The sequence below is a fragment of the Crocuta crocuta genome, unplaced genomic scaffold (assembly GCF_008692635.1).
Source record: "Crocuta crocuta isolate KB4526 unplaced genomic scaffold, BGI_CrCroc_1.0 scaffold72, whole genome shotgun sequence".
In the NCBI taxonomy this organism is placed as follows: domain Eukaryota; kingdom Metazoa; phylum Chordata; class Mammalia; order Carnivora; family Hyaenidae; genus Crocuta; species Crocuta crocuta.
Window position 1 is genome coordinate 411,370 of NW_027529427.1, and position 17,060 is coordinate 428,429.

The following is a 17,060-nucleotide window of genomic DNA, read 5'->3' on the forward strand; positions in this document are numbered from 1 at the left end:
GGGTTCGAGCCCCGCGTCGGGCTCTGTGCTGACTGCCAGCTCAGAGCCTGGAGCCTGTTTCAGAGTCTGTGTCTCCCTCTCTCTCCGACCCTCCCCTGCTCACGCTCTTTCTCTCTCCTAGAAATAAATAAAAATATTTAAAAGAAAGAAAGAAAGAAAGAAAGAAAGAAAGAAAGAAAGAAAGAAAGAAAGAAAGAAAGAAAGAAAGAAAGAAAGGAACATCAATGTCTTGTTTCTTGGGATTTTATGGCTCTAGTTAGGGACTTTTACCTATACCTGAAGCCACATGGGTCAGAGTGAGTTATCATACCCTCCTTTGCCCAGGATAAGTTGGCAGCAGAAAATATACATGAAAGAATCTGGTAGGTAATTAAGGCTCAATAAATGTTGCTTTCCTTATTTTCTTTCTAAGTCTTTTTTTCTAATAAACATTTTTTCCATGTATAAGTCCATCACTGAGCTTAATAACATACATGAAACAACTCATCAAACATCCTCTCACAAAGGAAACATGATCATCTTACATGCTGAAAAGATGAAGGATGGATGACAGATGTAAAAGACCAAGTTCATCCGAAACGTTCTGAATATTTTAATTAGCGAATTTGAATGATACCAGGTTTAGAACTTCTTTGAGCACAATTTGAAATTCCTGTTCCTGCCACTCCCACATGGGAAGCACTTCAGTGGATTAGAGTTGCCATTTGAACAACATAGAAACAAAATGGCGCATGACTTGGTCTCTCAGTTGGCTGGCTGCCTCATTTTTCACTACACCCTATTCTCTCTTTCTGTGTTCTACCTACTCCAGCCACTCTGAATCCTTGTACTTGACAGGCTTTCCCTTACTTTTAAGTTGTGGCACACTTCTAACCTTCGTCTGAGACCTACTACTTATCCCAACAATGTACATATATATTACAAACACATACCTGTCTTTCACTTGTGGTATCATGCTTTTCAGGAGGTTGTCTTCCCTAATGCTCTGGTCTGTGATGAGCATCTCTCTTACTTGCTCCTTGCACACCTTGCAATCCTATCAAGGCACTTATCACACTATATTATAACTGCTTTTTAAAATGTCTCCCCCGGGGCACCTGGGTGGCTCAGTCGGTTAAGCCTCTGACTCTTATTTCAACTCAGGTCATAATCTCACGATTTGTAAGCTTGAGCCCCCACATCAGATTCTGTGCTGACAGCATGGAGTCTGATTGGGATTCTCTCTCTCTTTCTCTCTCTGCCCCTCCCTGGCTTGCTCTTTCAATAAAAAAATAAATATTATAAATATTTTAATAAAAAAGTAATAAAAGAAAATGTGTCTCCTATTAAGTTGTAAAACCTTTTAGAGTGGGAATCACACATATCTTGTTAATTGTTGAATTCCCAATCCATTTTTCAAAGTTTAGTAGATGGTAAATGTCCAGTAATTATTTGCTAAATAAGTGACAAACTCTCTTAAACAGATTTACCTGCTTTCTATATTCTTACTTAGTTAATTCTTGGGAAGACTTTTCAAGCAATACTTAGCTGATAGGGATTGGCAGCAGTCCAAAGATAAGAGGGAAATGACACACTCTCACCTGTTATACAGAAGTAGGAACTTAGCAGTCATGTCCCAGAGGTATCCCTGAAAGTTCATGACCAATTACAAATGGAGAGATTGTAGAATGGCATTTGAACTAAATTACTGATTGTAGAATGGCATTTGAGCCAAATTACTGAAATGTGTCTTATCTTGTTCCCTGAATGTCAGAGTTACAACTCAGCTTAAGATACTTGAAATTTACCATCAGAGACACAGACTCAGAGTTGGAAAGAAATTTGGACTGGACTTGGGCAAAACATACTGGGAGGAAATATGTTTGAAATCATAACTCAGGCCATACCAACACATATTTCCATTTAAAGTGTCTTTCCTGTACTACTGTGATATTAGAAATTAGTAGAAAGACTGATTCACAAAAATATATGAAATAATGTGGAAAGAGTCATATATAAACATATTCTTTTAATTATCGCCATGGTCATTGCTATGAGCTAGGTGCCCAGACCAGAAAGGTTATTCAAGGTAGCTTAATGATTGCCCAGATAGTCACAGTGATCTAGGTCAGATCCACTGAGCTAAGGTTATTTTACTTTATGTTATTATCTCACCTTTTACCAAACTAAGGAAAACATACACAAGAAAATAAGGATACAGCCTCCCAGGGAGGCTTCGAAAAAGTGCCACCTTATTTGGTTTTCTCGATCTTGTTGATGATAGAAGGAGAATGAGACTGCTAGTTCGGAGGAATCCAGAAAGCTGGGTTAGCTAACTTTTATACCCCTTTATTCTGGGGAAGAAAGAGAAAGTCATACCTTATCTTTCATGCCTAGCTCCCAGGTTCCCTTAGAGTTTAATAACCTAACTTCTTCCGAGTTTAATGTACTGCTACACTTTCTTCTGGGTAAAGAGTACATCTAATTGAGGCTTCTGATTTTTAGATAATAATAAAATTAAGACCCTGAAGATTCTTAAATGACACCTCTTTGGTGATATCCTCTTCGATCCTGCTCTCCCCCAGGCAGAAAGCCTACTAAAAGCCATGCTTCTTTATTTGCACTTGCATAGTCTGGAGTGGATTTTGCATTTAGCTCAACAATTAAATTTTTTCTACCCAGTCACACAACCTGCTACTGATATGCGGTCATATGAAATGTATTATGAGTATTTTATGAAACAATCAATAAATCTCTGTGTTGAATAATGTTAGTCGTAGTCTAAATGTCTTGCTAAGGCCATGTTTCCCCAAGGACAGTCACAGAAATTTCCAGGCAGATGGTTGTTCCAATGAGGAATAACATAACTATAAATCCTATACTATATTGTTATCACCATTACACATTCTTCCTCCATCTCATCTACCCCTCACCGCAACCTTTGAATATTTTCTCTAGTAAAGAAAAGGGCTGTAGATCTAAAGATGTCTGAACCAGCATATGAGTGGGATCGTTTGGTAAAGACTCCATTTGACATTTGTCTATTTATTTGTCTGTTTGGGTGAAGTGTTATTATTTGGGACTGATAGTGGGTGCTTAGCCAGAAATGGAAGGAGACCTACAAGTGACCCTAAAGGATTTTGGGTAATCTCATCTTTGACACTGCTGAATTTTGTTTGCAGAGTTGAAAAATGTGGCTTTGTAAACCTAAGAGTGTCATAAGTATTCAAGGGGTCATTCATCAACCATCTGTTTTTCCCTATTATTTTTATTTATTTATTTTTGATCACTCATCCACAGGTGGGTATTGTGTGATTAGAAATTCCTTGGCAACCTTCACAGCCAATTGGTGATGCGGGAGATAAACATCTGAGAATAAGAAGGGCAATTTCACTTGTCAAGCCAGTTGTTCCCTTCAGGAGGAAAAGGTGATTTCCCTTTCACTGGATTGCAACACCAGGAACTGAATAGCTTTATTTTAAAACAGAATTAACTGCCTATATATTACTAGTCTTGAGAAAAGCTCTTATTTGTAGTGTTGACTTAAACATCCCTAAAGGTGAACCAGAAGTTCAGGATTTTTTCAGGAACTCTGAAATAGACTTTAAATTTCTGACACTTAGAATGCACCATTATTGATTATGTAGAAAGTGTTTTCTTGCTGTTGGAAGAAATTGTAAAACACATAATGTCAGAACATTTTAAGGCACAGCCTCAGGTTCGTCTCAGTGCTGCCAGGGAGACACAGTAGCACTGCCCCGTGCCTGACATACATCCTCCAGCTGAAGCGGCAGCATCGCTACATCTTCACCAGTCTTGCTGGTACCATTGATGATCTTCTTTCCCATTGTTAATGACTTCCCTGCACAATATCAGCAATGCCCATAATATTAAACATCATCTATATGATATAATGATTTCCAAGTCTATATTCACATTTCCAACAGTTTTCAGAGTGCCAGGTTTATTATTTAAACTGTCGACTGGGCATCCCACCTCTGTGGTACTGCTGTGACCTCATATTTAGGGTGTACCAAACTCAAACTATCATTTCATCTCTGATGAGGGAGCATGGGGAAAGCTGAGGGCAAAGTACAGGCTAAGAGCAGGCCCCTCCCGTGCCCCTTCCTCCAAGGTGGAATATGTGTAATATTCCTCAGACACTCGTGGCTGCCCAAGAACAAAGGAAAGGAAAGAAAGCCAATAGTTATTGATAGAGATCACGGTCATGCAGGGCAGGAGTCTCCTTCAGTTCAAGGTCAATTTAGTAACTTGCAAGAAAAAGGTAATCTTATCCATAGCCTCATCTCCAGAAACCTATAGACTCTGTTGCCTAGAGTCCTAATCTCACACTTATCAAGAGGTAAGGGGGTGTAAGTGCCTGCCATGGTGATGTGGGGAAACAAAGGCAAATGAAAAATTAAATCTCCTTACTGCCTACAGGCAGACTGACCTTCCTCTAGGAGCTCAGTGGTCTCGATGACAATGCTTTGTTCAGGGGCAAAAGGGAATCTTAGCTTAACATTATCCTGACCCCCCAGGATCCTGTGAGTTTCCTTAAACACATAAAGATTCCTTTGCAAACTTCCTCTATCTTTATTCCCCAAGTATATGTTTGCAGTTATACTCCAAGCATATGGCCCCTGCTATACATCTCATGACTGAGATTTTACTAAATGGTAATAAATGACATTTTCCTAACAACAGCTAGCCCCTCAAGGTCCTGGAAACCTTGCTTCCAAGATCCCTTAGAGATTAACACTGTCCCTAACCCTCTCCCAACCTGAAGGTTTATAAGCAGTCACTCTTCACAACCCAGGTGCGGCTCTTTCTGCCCACAGGCCCTGTCCCCATGCTTTAATAAAATCACCTTTTTGCACCAAAGATGTCTTCAACAATTCTCTCTTGGCCATTGGCTCTGAACCCCACCATCACTCCAACCCCCGTCAATCTCTATATTCATTTTGTTTTCCATGTCTTGTCTAATTACAATGGCACTCATCATTAGTGTCCATCTCACCCTTTCCCACTTCTTCATCTTCATCAAAACTACATCAAGTTCTAACACCTATAGTATAAAAAATGTTTCTTGAGGAGATACTGCCATAGTTCAATCCCTTACCTTTGTAACTTAGAATATTCTCTGAGCAGACATATGTATGGTTCTCTCACCACTATTTTGCTCACTCCTGTTTTCCATGGAGCACAGCCACTATGTCCATCACTCCTCAAAATGACATTCAGTCTCCTTAGCACGAGAAAAAGACTCCTCACAAGCCAACCACTACCTTTTTCAGTCTCCTTATTGAATGTCAGTTCATGCCACCTCCATCAACACTGAACCTATTATTTTAAAAACAGGCATAATATTTTGTTCCAGTTTTATGATTTTCTTCAAAAATCTGTCACTTCAGAAACAACAAATGTTGGTGAGGATGTGAAGAAAAGGGAGCTCTCATGCTCTGTTGATAGGAACGCAAGCTGGAGCAGCCCCTAGAAAACAATATGGAGGTTCCCGAAAAAATTTTTAAACAGAAGTAAAATCTGATCCAGTAATTCCACTACTGGGTATCTACCCAAAGAAAACAAAAAAACTATTCCAAAAAGATATATGCACCCTTGTGTTTTTTGCAATTTTCTTTACAATAGCCAAGATATGGAAGCCACGCAAGTGTCTCCCCACAGATGAATGGATACAGAACTTGTGGTGTACATATATACAATGGAATATTACTCAGCCATAAAGGAGAATAAAACCTTTCCATTTGCAACACCAATGGATGGATCTAGAGGGTATAATGCTAAGGGAGATAAGTCAGCCAGAGAAAGATGAATACCGTATGATTTTACTCATATATGAATTTAAGAAAGAAAACAAATGAACTAAGAAAAAAAGAGACAAACAAAACAATAGACTCTTAAATATAGAGAACAGACAAGTGTTTCCAGAAGGGAGGTGGGTGAGGCGATGGGTGACTTGATGAAGGAGATTAAGAGTACACTTATCAGGATGAGCACTGAGTAATGTATAGAAGTGTTGAATTGTACACCTGCAACTAATCTAACACTGTATAATAATTGTTTGGATTTTTAATAAACACAAAAAAACTGTTACATCAGTAATGGTTTCTTTAATTTCTATAATACCTGGAAAATTCTTAATCATGTTAATATTTCCAACTCAAAACCTTCTTATTAAACTTGTTTCCAGCTTTCCAATTTATCATTTTAATATGATTCCACTGAGCATTGTTCAGAGTTTCAACATAGGATAATCTTTGTGCCACAGGTCATTGTAATTTATGTTTACATTTCCTGCTGAGTGGACAGTGAACTATTCTAGGAAAGTGGGATTACTCATCTGTTAATCACCAGAACCTAGTGTAATACTAAGTACATCCCAGCATTCTCATGGTGGCCTAGAGCTGTTTATCCTCTGTGAGACTTATCGTGAATGTAATGAATTATTAGTTATTGAGCTTCTGCCCTTCCTCATAGAATGATAGCTCCAAAACTTATATTCACCTCTTCCTTCCTACCATCTACCACAATTCTAGCAGATAGTAGTTACTTAATAAACATGTACTGAATGAATAGTCAGTAGAGGTGTTCCCATAGCAGTAAATACCAATAGCTTAAATAGTTTTGAATCTGTCAAAAGATACTGATGTAATATCTGTTTTCTGTTACATATGCCTTTGCTCAGCAGAAGCCTACTGAGAATTTAGAACAAAGTATATTAATCCACGTCTTTTCATATTTTTACATATCAACATATCCTTCAATGTCATTCAATTTATGATTGCTAAGAGAAATTCTTCCCAACCCCATTTACTGTCTGGGAGACCTTATAAAAATTAATTATATTTTCTGATACTGTTTTTTTCTTATCTGTATGATGAGAATAGGTAATACATTTAAAATTGTATTTTCTGAGAGTTGAATAAGATACTGTCCATATCAGCACCTAGTACACTGCCTGCTATGTATCAAGTATTCAGGAAATTCTCTTCTCTATCATATCCCTTCCTTCATCTTCACTCTCTCCCTTCCCTCCTCCCATATCTTTCCCTCTTTCCCTCTCTTCCTTTCTTCCTTCATTCTTTTCTTTCTTCATTCTCTTCTTCCTCCTTTCCTCCCTTCCTTTATTTCCTTATCTATAGAAGGTAAACTGCTTTAGAGAATTGTGTCTTACTCATATTTTCATCTCTAGAACTACCACTTTTGCCCATATATAGCAAGTACTCAATAGATAAGTTTGAATTCATACCTGAATTCTCTGGAGACAATGTTCACCAGATACAATTATATTTGAGGAAAGAGATAATTGGAAAACCATGCTAGTCCTGAGGATAAATGAAAAGAATTGCGTAGAACACACGTTTGTTAGCAGTAAATTCCCTCAATTAGCATTAAGATAAACAGTCATTTATTCAACATAAAAGTTTTACATTTGGAGGGATGCCTGGGTGACTCAGTTAAGCGTTCGACTTTGGCTCAGGTCATGATCTCACGGTTCGTGGCTTCAAGCCCTGCGTCGAGCTCTGTGCTGACAGCTCAGAGCCTGGAGACTGCTTCGGATTCTATGTCTCCCCCTCTCTCTGCCCCTCCCCTACTCATGCTCTGTCTCTCTCTGTCTCTCAATAATAAATAATTGTTGAAAAAAAATAAAGGAATGGGGTCAAAAAGAAACCTTTTGTCTCCCATTCCTGAGGTCTCTTACTACTTCATTACTCATCCATTATGATTGCTATTGTTATTTTTGCTTGTTTCTTTGTTTTTTGGATGTAGTATTTCCTTTGCAGTGTCGTGGGCCTATTCCTTTTAGAAATAAAGACTAAAACCAGTTACCCCTTCATGATACAATGTAACATTCCTCAAGCCAGATGTACTAACTCCATCAATACTTGAAAAAGAAAATATGCTTAGAAAGATGAAAAGGAAACAAGACAAGTGGGAAAAATAACACACTCAAGACACAGTCAAGAAGTTGCCAGTTTCTTTGGGTATGGCTCAATTTTCATTTAGAAACATTTTGCAATCAAAATAATGGTGAAGTCACTACTAGGCATGTATACACTTGCACATATATTTACTACATTTTCTTTCATTTTTTTCTTATTATATTTAGGATAGAAAAGGATATTGAACATGATCAAGAAAAATCTCACTAAGAAAATCATCATAAATGTTGAACACGTGTCAACATTTAAAAGGTTGCATTCTGCACTTTGCATTTGTAAAAGAGTAAAAACAGTGTCAGTTATCCATAAAATGAGCCTGTACTGAGATATCTATTTCCACCTGTGTTTCGACAGCATCAGATATTGCTACTTTTCTCAGCAGCCTAAAAATGTACCTTTTGGCAGGTGGAATGATCACAGCTTTTTGGTGAGGTCTTTTTCTGCCCAATGCTCATTACTATCTCTTAATGCTTTTGGATAAGGTGGTCAGCCCTGGGAGGGAAGTGATAAATTAAATGAATGAGCTCTTTGTTTTCTCTTGCTTCCTGTCCAACCTGTGCTGCTCATTCCAAAAACAGAGCAGCATCCAATGAACTTAAGAAGGAAGTTTTTTTTTTCCTTAAATACTTTATTGTCAAGTTGGTTTACATATAACACCCAGTGCTCATCCCAACAAGTGCCCTCCTCCATGCCCAGAAGGAAGTTTTATATAAAGTGACGGCACACCCCCTCCTTGTTCCAGAAGTAATGGAACAGGCTATTCTACCTGTGATTGATGGGTCCCCTGTGACTTGTGCCAAAAAGTAACCGATCCCTCATTGTGGGTGACTATAAAAGCAACAACGTACAGGAAAAGGCAGAGTAGAAGGAAGAAAAGAACGTGGATAATTGGGGCAGCTAACATCGAATAAGAAGAAAAGAGAGAGAGAGTGGCCGAATATTTACCTTGAAGTCTTTATTGTTCAGACATTGGGATAAAATGGTGCCCACCATTTTTCTGGGTGCCTTCTTTCTTCATTTTCCTGCTTTTGTGGCTTCAAAACCGTAAGGAAGTGTATACCCTCTGTTCTTACCATAAGTATGGGCAAAGGGACCTGAGGAAATGTGTGCTGTATCAATATTTGATTCCATTTCACCATTTCAACTTCTGAGACTGAGGGCTGGTTTGCCTTATACATTTTAAACAAGTATATGAGAGAATTGAGATCTTTTTCAGAAGATACCCCTCTCTACATACTCAAGTTTATTGCAATAGTATGAACAATGTTTCAGAAATCTTTCAATAAGCTGAAATTGTTTCTTATGCCTGTTCTGCATTTCTGCTACTCTTGTTTAAAGCCTTGGTTACTTTCTTTGCACAGGCAATACATCCTATGGGTCTCCTCGGTGATACAGAGTCATTCTACAGAAAAAGCTTGTCTCCACCTTTCAAACCTTAATGAATCTGTATCCTTGAGTGTTGTCTTAGAATCTGATGGATACAACACCACTATTTTTGACCAGTCTATGGAAGAGAATAACTTCTACGCTTGTGCAGATTTCAAGGTGAGGCACGGAATTTGCCGTTTCCGAACCTCAGCTGGGATGAGGAAATTATTATGTAAAAATTATTTTTAGAGGGGCACCTGGGTGGCTCACTCGGTTAAGCGCCAGACTTCAGCTCAGATCATGATCTCACAGCTTGTGGGTTCAAGCCCTGCGTTGGGCTCTGTGCTGACAGCTCAGAACCTGGAGCCTGCTTCAGATTCTCTGTGTGTGTCTCTCTCTCTGACCCTGGCACTCTGTGTGTGTCTCTCTCAAAAATAAATAAACATTAAAAAAAGTATTTTTAGAGAGGGGCACCTGAGTGGCTCAGTTGGTTGAACATCTGATTCAGTTCAGAGGTCATGATCTCGTGGTCCGAGAGTTAGAGCCCCACGTCAGGTTCGCTACTGCGGCACAGAGCTTGCCTGGGACCCTTTGTCCCCCTCTCTCTGCCCCTTCCCCAACTTGCGCTCTCTCAAAAATCAATAAGCATTAAAAAATTACTTTTAGAGAGATAACAAACCTTGATTTTGGATAAATTGTGGAAGCTAGGGACTGGAACTAGAGAATTCCTGAGAGGCAAGAAATAAAAGGAAAATTTACCCACGGAACAAAACCTGTGAAATACTACCATTATAATCAAGCACAATCACTGCCTTCTGGATAGAACCGTTTAACAATAATGAGGAAAGAGAATCCAGGTAAAAAGAAGCAAGATTGAGAGTGAGGGCAACACACACACACACACACACACACACACACACACACACACACACAAAATAGAAGGCTAGCAGACATAAAAATAAGTTTGTTAGAAACTGTCCTAATGCTACCTACAGGAATTGCAAAAAGTGGTCTCCAAGTCTCCCGTTAAGAAATAATATCCTGGGGCGCCTGGGTGGCTTAGTCGGTTAAGCGCCCGACTTTGGCTTAGGTCATGATCTCGCGGTTCGTGGGTTCGAGCCCCGCGTCGGGCTCTGTGCTGACTGCCAGCTCAGAGCCTCGAGCCTGTTTCAGTCTGTGACTCCCTCTCTCTTTGACCCTCCCCTGCTCACGCTGTCTCTCTCTCTCTCTCCTAGAAATAAATAAAATATTTTTTTAAAAAAAGAAATAATATCCTTTCTAGAGGCTCACAGCCTGAGAAGCCAATGTCAGACCTTGTTCACCAGCTTAATGGCTAAAAATTGTTTCCCCATTCTCTGCTTTTTAACATAAACAGGTTTCTCAAAAGTCCTCTGAGCAGTTGGCTTTTGTGACCTTGCTGGTGAAGGGAGAGACTCTTCAGATCTTTGAGAGGAGATCTGTAGCAGTGATGCCAGAGGAGAGCGTAACCTTTGTGCAGACAGATAAGCCCGTCTATAAATCTGGAGAGAAGGGTAAGTCAGCATTCTTCTTTGCTTTGTATCCATGGCCTTGGGAACACGTTCTTCAAATTTAGAGCGATCCAAACACGTGCATGTCAGTGCTAAGTTTATGCTTAGTGTTACAGGATCACGGATTTCTCGAATTTCTACCAGCTGCCCAGTCAGTTATGTAACAGTGCCCTCCAGCTGCAGTAACAGAATCTTTGCTTCTTTTTTTGTTTTTGTTTGTTTGTTTGTTTTTAAATTTATTTCTGAGAGAGAGGGGGGAGGGGGAAGGGAGGGAGACAGCATGAGCAGGGGAGGGGCAGAGAGAGAGGGAGACACATAATCTGAAACAGGCTCCGGTCTCTGAGCTGTCAGCACAGAGCCCGAAGTGGGGCTCGAACCCACGAACCGTGAGATCGTGACCTGAACCGAAGTCGGACACTTAACCGACTGAGCCACCCACACGCCCCTGACTCTTTGCTTCTTAAACTCGTGCATGCCACGTTTACTCTTTAAAACCTCTAGAGACAGACTTTCATAATAAAATGGATATGAGCATAGGATGTGGAACTAAAGTGTTTGGTTTCACGTGTTGTTCCATACTTTACCAGCTGGGCCAGCTATGTAAATCTTTGGGTAAACTCAGTTCTTTCATCTGTAGAATGGAGAGAATAAAAATTTCTCCCTTCCAGAAATATTGTGAGAATAAAATAAGACAGCCTATGTAAAGTAAAACCTAGCACAAACACTCCACAAATGATATATTTTTATTTTTATTATTATTCATGCTGGTAGAAATAATCACAAATCTGATAACCAAAGCAGAGTTCTTTCTTCTATTTTCTTTATTATTGGAGTAAGTGAAAGGTAGCAGAAAGGACACTAAGCTAGGATTCTGAAAGGGGTGGTTTTTGTTTGGGTTGTGCCAATAAATTATTGAATTTTGTCAAGCAAATTCTGCTCTTTGAGATCTTTAGTTTTCTCATGTGTAAAACTGGGGGGCATGACTTTCTTCTGAAATTACATATTTGTATGATTTATTTTGAAAAGAAATAAAAATTAAAACAGAATTCATGTAGTGAGATTTTTTTTCCTGCACTGTATTCTCCCTGTACTTATTAAAATGCTATAATGACAGCTATGTATATAAAGGTAGTTAAAATAGTCTTTCTGGAATTCGGCTAAAATTAATTTAATATTTGCTAATATTACTATATTTTTCCCCCAAAAATATGTTTAACTTCTACTATATGTGTTTCACATTTTTCTTTCTATGATTAACTCTGGCACCAATTTTTTATAATGTTTACTTATTTTGAGAGAGAGAGAGAGAAAGCCAGGGGAGGGCCAGAGAGAGGGAGAGAGAATCCTGAGGAAGCTACACTGCTCTGTAATCACAGAGCCCAATGGGGGTGGGAGGCCCAGTCCCACAGACTGTGAGATCATGACCTGAGCCAAAATCAAGAGTCAGATGCTCAACTGACTGAGCCACTCAGGTGCCCAATGCACCAATTTTTAAGGTATCCCTGTGGGCCATTTAGGGCAGAACTTTCCAGTGGTTGTAGCACAAGTATCGGCTTTGGTAATAATAGAGCATCATAAACACTTAACAGAGGAATTACAAATGTGTAATGAGAGCTCTTTCCAAATGAACCCAAATTGCAAAGGGTCACATCAGAGCTAGGGACACAGGGCAGCATTCTGTGAGAGCCAGACAACTAATTTCTATGTCTCCTTACAAGCAATCATACCCAGGAGAAAAACAACAGGAAAAAATATTATCCCCTCTTCCTCTTTGATTTTAGTTCAAATTCGTATCGTGACACTGGACACCAAGTTCAGACCTGTTGAGGAATTGGTGAGTTCATAATTTCTACAGGTACAATGACTTTTCAGCAAAGTAAACAAATCCATTACCATCTAAAGTGTCACCAGGAGGCTTTCCCTAAGTACAGAAATGGGTTCTAACATGGAATACTGGACAGGTATAGTTTCAAGGCTGACCCCCATATTTAAAACTTTTCGTTACAGTGTGTTCATTTGTACTTTGTTAGGTCTTCTCTTCATATAAGGGGAAACAATGGGTTGCAGGGAACTTGGTTTCCACTTCTCTGACAAGGTTCAGGATCTCACCCATTTGGGGTTGTCTTGGCATGCTTAGCTATAGAAACTTTGTCTTCTGGGAAACTTAAGGCTGTCTCCACACTAAGTCAGACAATCTTAATTATGCAACATCTGGCAAAAAAAAAAAAGAGAAGAAGGAAAGCACTATTACAATATTAACCTGTGGCTTTTTTTCTTTTCAGTATCCATTGATCACACTTGAGGTAAGCCGTCTGCTTTATCACACTCATTATTATTTTTTTTAAACATTTTTATTTATTTTTGAGAGACAGAGAGAAAGCACAAGCAGGCAAGGGACAGAGAGGGAGACACAGAATCACAGAATCAGAAGCAGGGTCCAGGCTCTGAGATGTCAGCACAGAGCCCGACTCAGGGCTTGAACCCACAAACCGTGAGTTCATGACCTGAGCCGAGGTCGGATGCTTAATCGACTGAGCCACCCAGGTGCCCCCTCACACTCATTATTTTGAATATTCAGATAAATACTGATATGTGTGTGTCTAGTTTTCATTACATGTAATTAGAAAATAATTGTATAACTGAATTAAATAACTGAAATAAGGGAAGGAGACATCTTTATCTATTTATAATGTAAGGCATCAGCTGAAGATGTAAATAAAAAGCTGCCACTTTGGGTATTGGTCCCATGTGGCAAATGCAGTAATGGGTTTTCACAGAAAATAAAAGATTGGGCTCCTTCCAAGGGAGGTTTATGTTTAAAATTGCTTAGTTTTGGCTGCTGGCCCTTCTCAAAGTTAATTTAAACACACTTGTTTTAAGGAAATAGAAAACATAAACACCTGAAGATTCAAACTAAATTAGGTGACATTATTACAAAAAGGACCCTTGCTTTCAGAAAATAGTTAATAGAGTCTCCAACAGTTCAAATCTCTAGTGCAGTGTAGTGTGACTTAACTTCAGATCTTAAGCCTGTCTTTTGTGTCAATCAACTCCAACACATGTATTTTAATTTCTACATGCAATAGGTATCCTTACTATTAACTGAGTCTAAATGTTAATACACTGAACTCTACGTTCATCATTAATACATATGTACATACATACCGACTCCAAATTGTCTTTATACTTTGAATTTTTTGACTTTGTTACATGGGTGACAAATAGTTCGTCCTTCCAGCAGGACAAATATCAATTATTTTGTAACCTGTAAATAGTATTATCTTCACATCCTAATTCAGCTAGTGTCGTGTTCCACTGAAAACAACAGAAATCTTGACCAGCATTGGTTTAAATGAATAAAAGGTTTATTGTCACAAACCACTACGTCTGAGTGCAGGGACTTTAAGGTGGGGACAGTAACAACATAATATTATGAAGGATCCAGGCTTCTTCTACTTAACCTGTTAAGCCTCCGTGTGTTGTTTTATTCTCAATGCCAGCTGCTTCAGATTCTTTTAGAAATTATGTCCAATCAGTGACTTCTACTTACACTTAATTGGCCAACTTGGTTACACTGGCCATTTAATGGCCAAATTGGTTACATGGGTCACATGGACAATCTTTACTGAAAGGAAGCCTGGAAAATTAATTTAGGTTTCTAGACTTTATTGTAGATGAAAGAAAAAAAATAAAATTAAGTGAGTAGTAAATAATGTTTTTGTTTCTTTGTAGAAATCTTTTTTATCAGGAACTCTTTAATCACAACTGGTTGATATCAATAAACTTCTAGAACCAAGTTCACATCAGCTGCAATATGCTAAAAACAAATAAAGGAGGGGCACCTGGGTGGCTCGGTCAGTTAAGTGTCCGACTTCGGCTCAAGTCATGACCTCATGGTTCGTGGGTTCGACCCACGTCGGGCTCTGTGCTGACAGCTAGCTCAGAGCCTGGAGGCTGTTTCGGATTCTGTGTCTCCCTCTCTCTCTGACCCTCTCCTGCTCATGCTGCTTCTCTCTCTTTCTAAGAAATAAATGAAACATTTTAAAAATTAAAAAAAAAACAAATAAAGGAGAAAATGTAGAACTCCCATTAAACAGGTCTTGCATGCAGTGTGTAAATTCATGGCCGGTTTATTTACTGACCAAATAAACACCAGTGACAATCTGTAGAAATATCTGTTAGAATAAATCCCTCCTTATGCATCTGTTGCATGGGTCCACTCTACTGTGGAAGGAACTTCTCTGGAGCAACAAATTGTGTTTTATTTTTTTTTAATTTTTTATGTTTTATTTTATATTTGAGAGAGAAAGAGAGACAGAGCGTGAACAGGGGAGGGACAGAGAGATGGAGACAGAATGTGAAGCAGACTCCACGCTCTGAACTGTCAGCACAGAGGCTGACAAAGGGCTTGAACTCAGGAGCAGTGGCATCATGACCTGAGCCAACGTCGGTTGCTTAACCGACTGAGCCACCCAGGCACCCCTGTGTTTTAAATTTTTTAACTATGAAACTCTAGTTCAGAAAGACAAAAACCCAAAGAAGCAGTTAAAGATTATTGTTCTTATCCTTTGGGAGCTTCACAGAGACCTACTGTAATATTGAATTTGTATACCTGAGGAAGTTATGTTATTTTTACAGTGTGAGATATTAGTTCAGTAAAATGGTAGTTTTCTTTACTTCCAATAACTATAGAAGTTACTTGGAATAAAAAAGAAAAAGATAATACTCTCCGTGACCTCTGATTTTCTTTCTTCTTTACTTCTAGGATCCTCAACACAATAGGATTTTTCAGTGGCAAAATGTGACCTCCTTTCAAAATATTACTCAACTCTCATTCCAACTGATTTCAGAACCAATGTTGGGAGATTACTCTATTATTGTGAAAGAAAAATCTGGAAAGATACTGACACACCAATTTACTGTTGATAGATACGGTAATTAATTACTACTTATGGTTGTTTCCTTATAAATGAAGAGTTCAGAGGGCTGAACAGAACAATTTTTACATTAAATTTAGGCAAAAGTAGATGAGGCTTGATTCGATTTTCTGCCACTTTCCTTTCTTGGAGTTTTCTGCTTTATCATCTTTCCTTTCTTGTTCCTTACTTGCCCCATATCCTTATTCTAACCCCTGACTTTTCTACCTGGGAAATATCTCATCCTCTAGAAACCAATCTTCTAAGATGATGTAAACAATTACAATAAATAAAATGTGACGTTCTGAGTACAGGGAAGAGAAAAAAAAAGACACTGTCACTTACTGGTGCCACACAGAATTTGGGGGCAATTGGAATGTGGGCTGTACAGATGCATACATGGGAAAATGTTGTGCATAGAAAGCTACTTAGTTATTACATGATTAGTTACATGATTGCCATATGTTTTTTTCACCTGTGATTGTAGGGGCTGAAGTCTATCTCTTTTTGTTTCCAGTGTTGCCCAAGTTCGAAGTGAAGGTCAGTGCACCACAAACAGTAACTATTTCAGATGATGAATTCCAAGTGAATGTATGTGCTAAGTAAGTATTCAGGAGATTTGACTCCGAAAGTCAAAATAAAAGAATGAGAATGAGATTAACCATGTAACTTTATATGCTCCTTTAAGATTGAGAAATAATTAATTATCATTGTGAAATATTTTAAAAGCAAAGAAAAACATAATAAATTACCTGTAATTAATTCTACCAATTGCCAAATACATTGTAATGTATTTTCTTCTAATTTTTTATGAATATTTTCATATTCATCAACTGCAATCATCCTTTTCTATCCACTCTAATAAAGAAAATATGTCTCCATATTCAACTAATCTTTTATGAATTCCAATTCCTTGCTGCATAAACATAATTCCATGTGGCTATACCAAATTAACTTTCCTTTATTATATAACAGGTAGGCTATTTGATTTTTTTCCTAGTAAGAAATACTATTATAGTATGTCTTTGTCTATAAGTGTCTTATACACTGAATTAAAAACTATTTACTTAAGATGTCCAGAACTGGAATTACCAAGACAAGATGTACAACATTCTTTTAGTTTTTGGATTGCCATTTACTCATGAAATATGCTGTGTCAGTGTACAGTTCCAATAGCTGATACAGAAGTACCAGCCTCACTGAATCTTCACCATCATTAGTACTTTCATTATAAATAAAAACAAAACTCTTCAAAACGTCATAGTGGGGAAAAATGTATTTTAACAATTAAAATGACTTTGAAT

At 38.3% G+C, this 17,060-nt stretch overlaps 1 protein-coding gene across 1 annotated transcript in view; it reads left to right on the forward strand.

Annotated features, from left to right (window-relative positions):
* The first annotated feature begins 8,922 nt into the window (after positions 1 to 8,922).
* Positions 8,923 to 17,060, forward strand: part of LOC144227345 (ovostatin homolog 2-like) — a 49,493-nt gene continuing 41,355 nt past the window's right edge. Inside the window, exons 1-7 of the mRNA XM_077758960.1 lie at positions 8,923 to 8,987; positions 9,305 to 9,488; positions 10,687 to 10,843; positions 12,622 to 12,674; positions 13,123 to 13,143; positions 15,606 to 15,774; positions 16,274 to 16,358. Of these exons, the coding sequence (XP_077615086.1) occupies positions 8,923 to 8,987; positions 9,305 to 9,488; positions 10,687 to 10,843; positions 12,622 to 12,674; positions 13,123 to 13,143; positions 15,606 to 15,774; positions 16,274 to 16,358 (734 nt within the window). The remainder of the gene's footprint in view (positions 8,988 to 9,304; positions 9,489 to 10,686; positions 10,844 to 12,621; positions 12,675 to 13,122; positions 13,144 to 15,605; positions 15,775 to 16,273; positions 16,359 to 17,060) is intronic.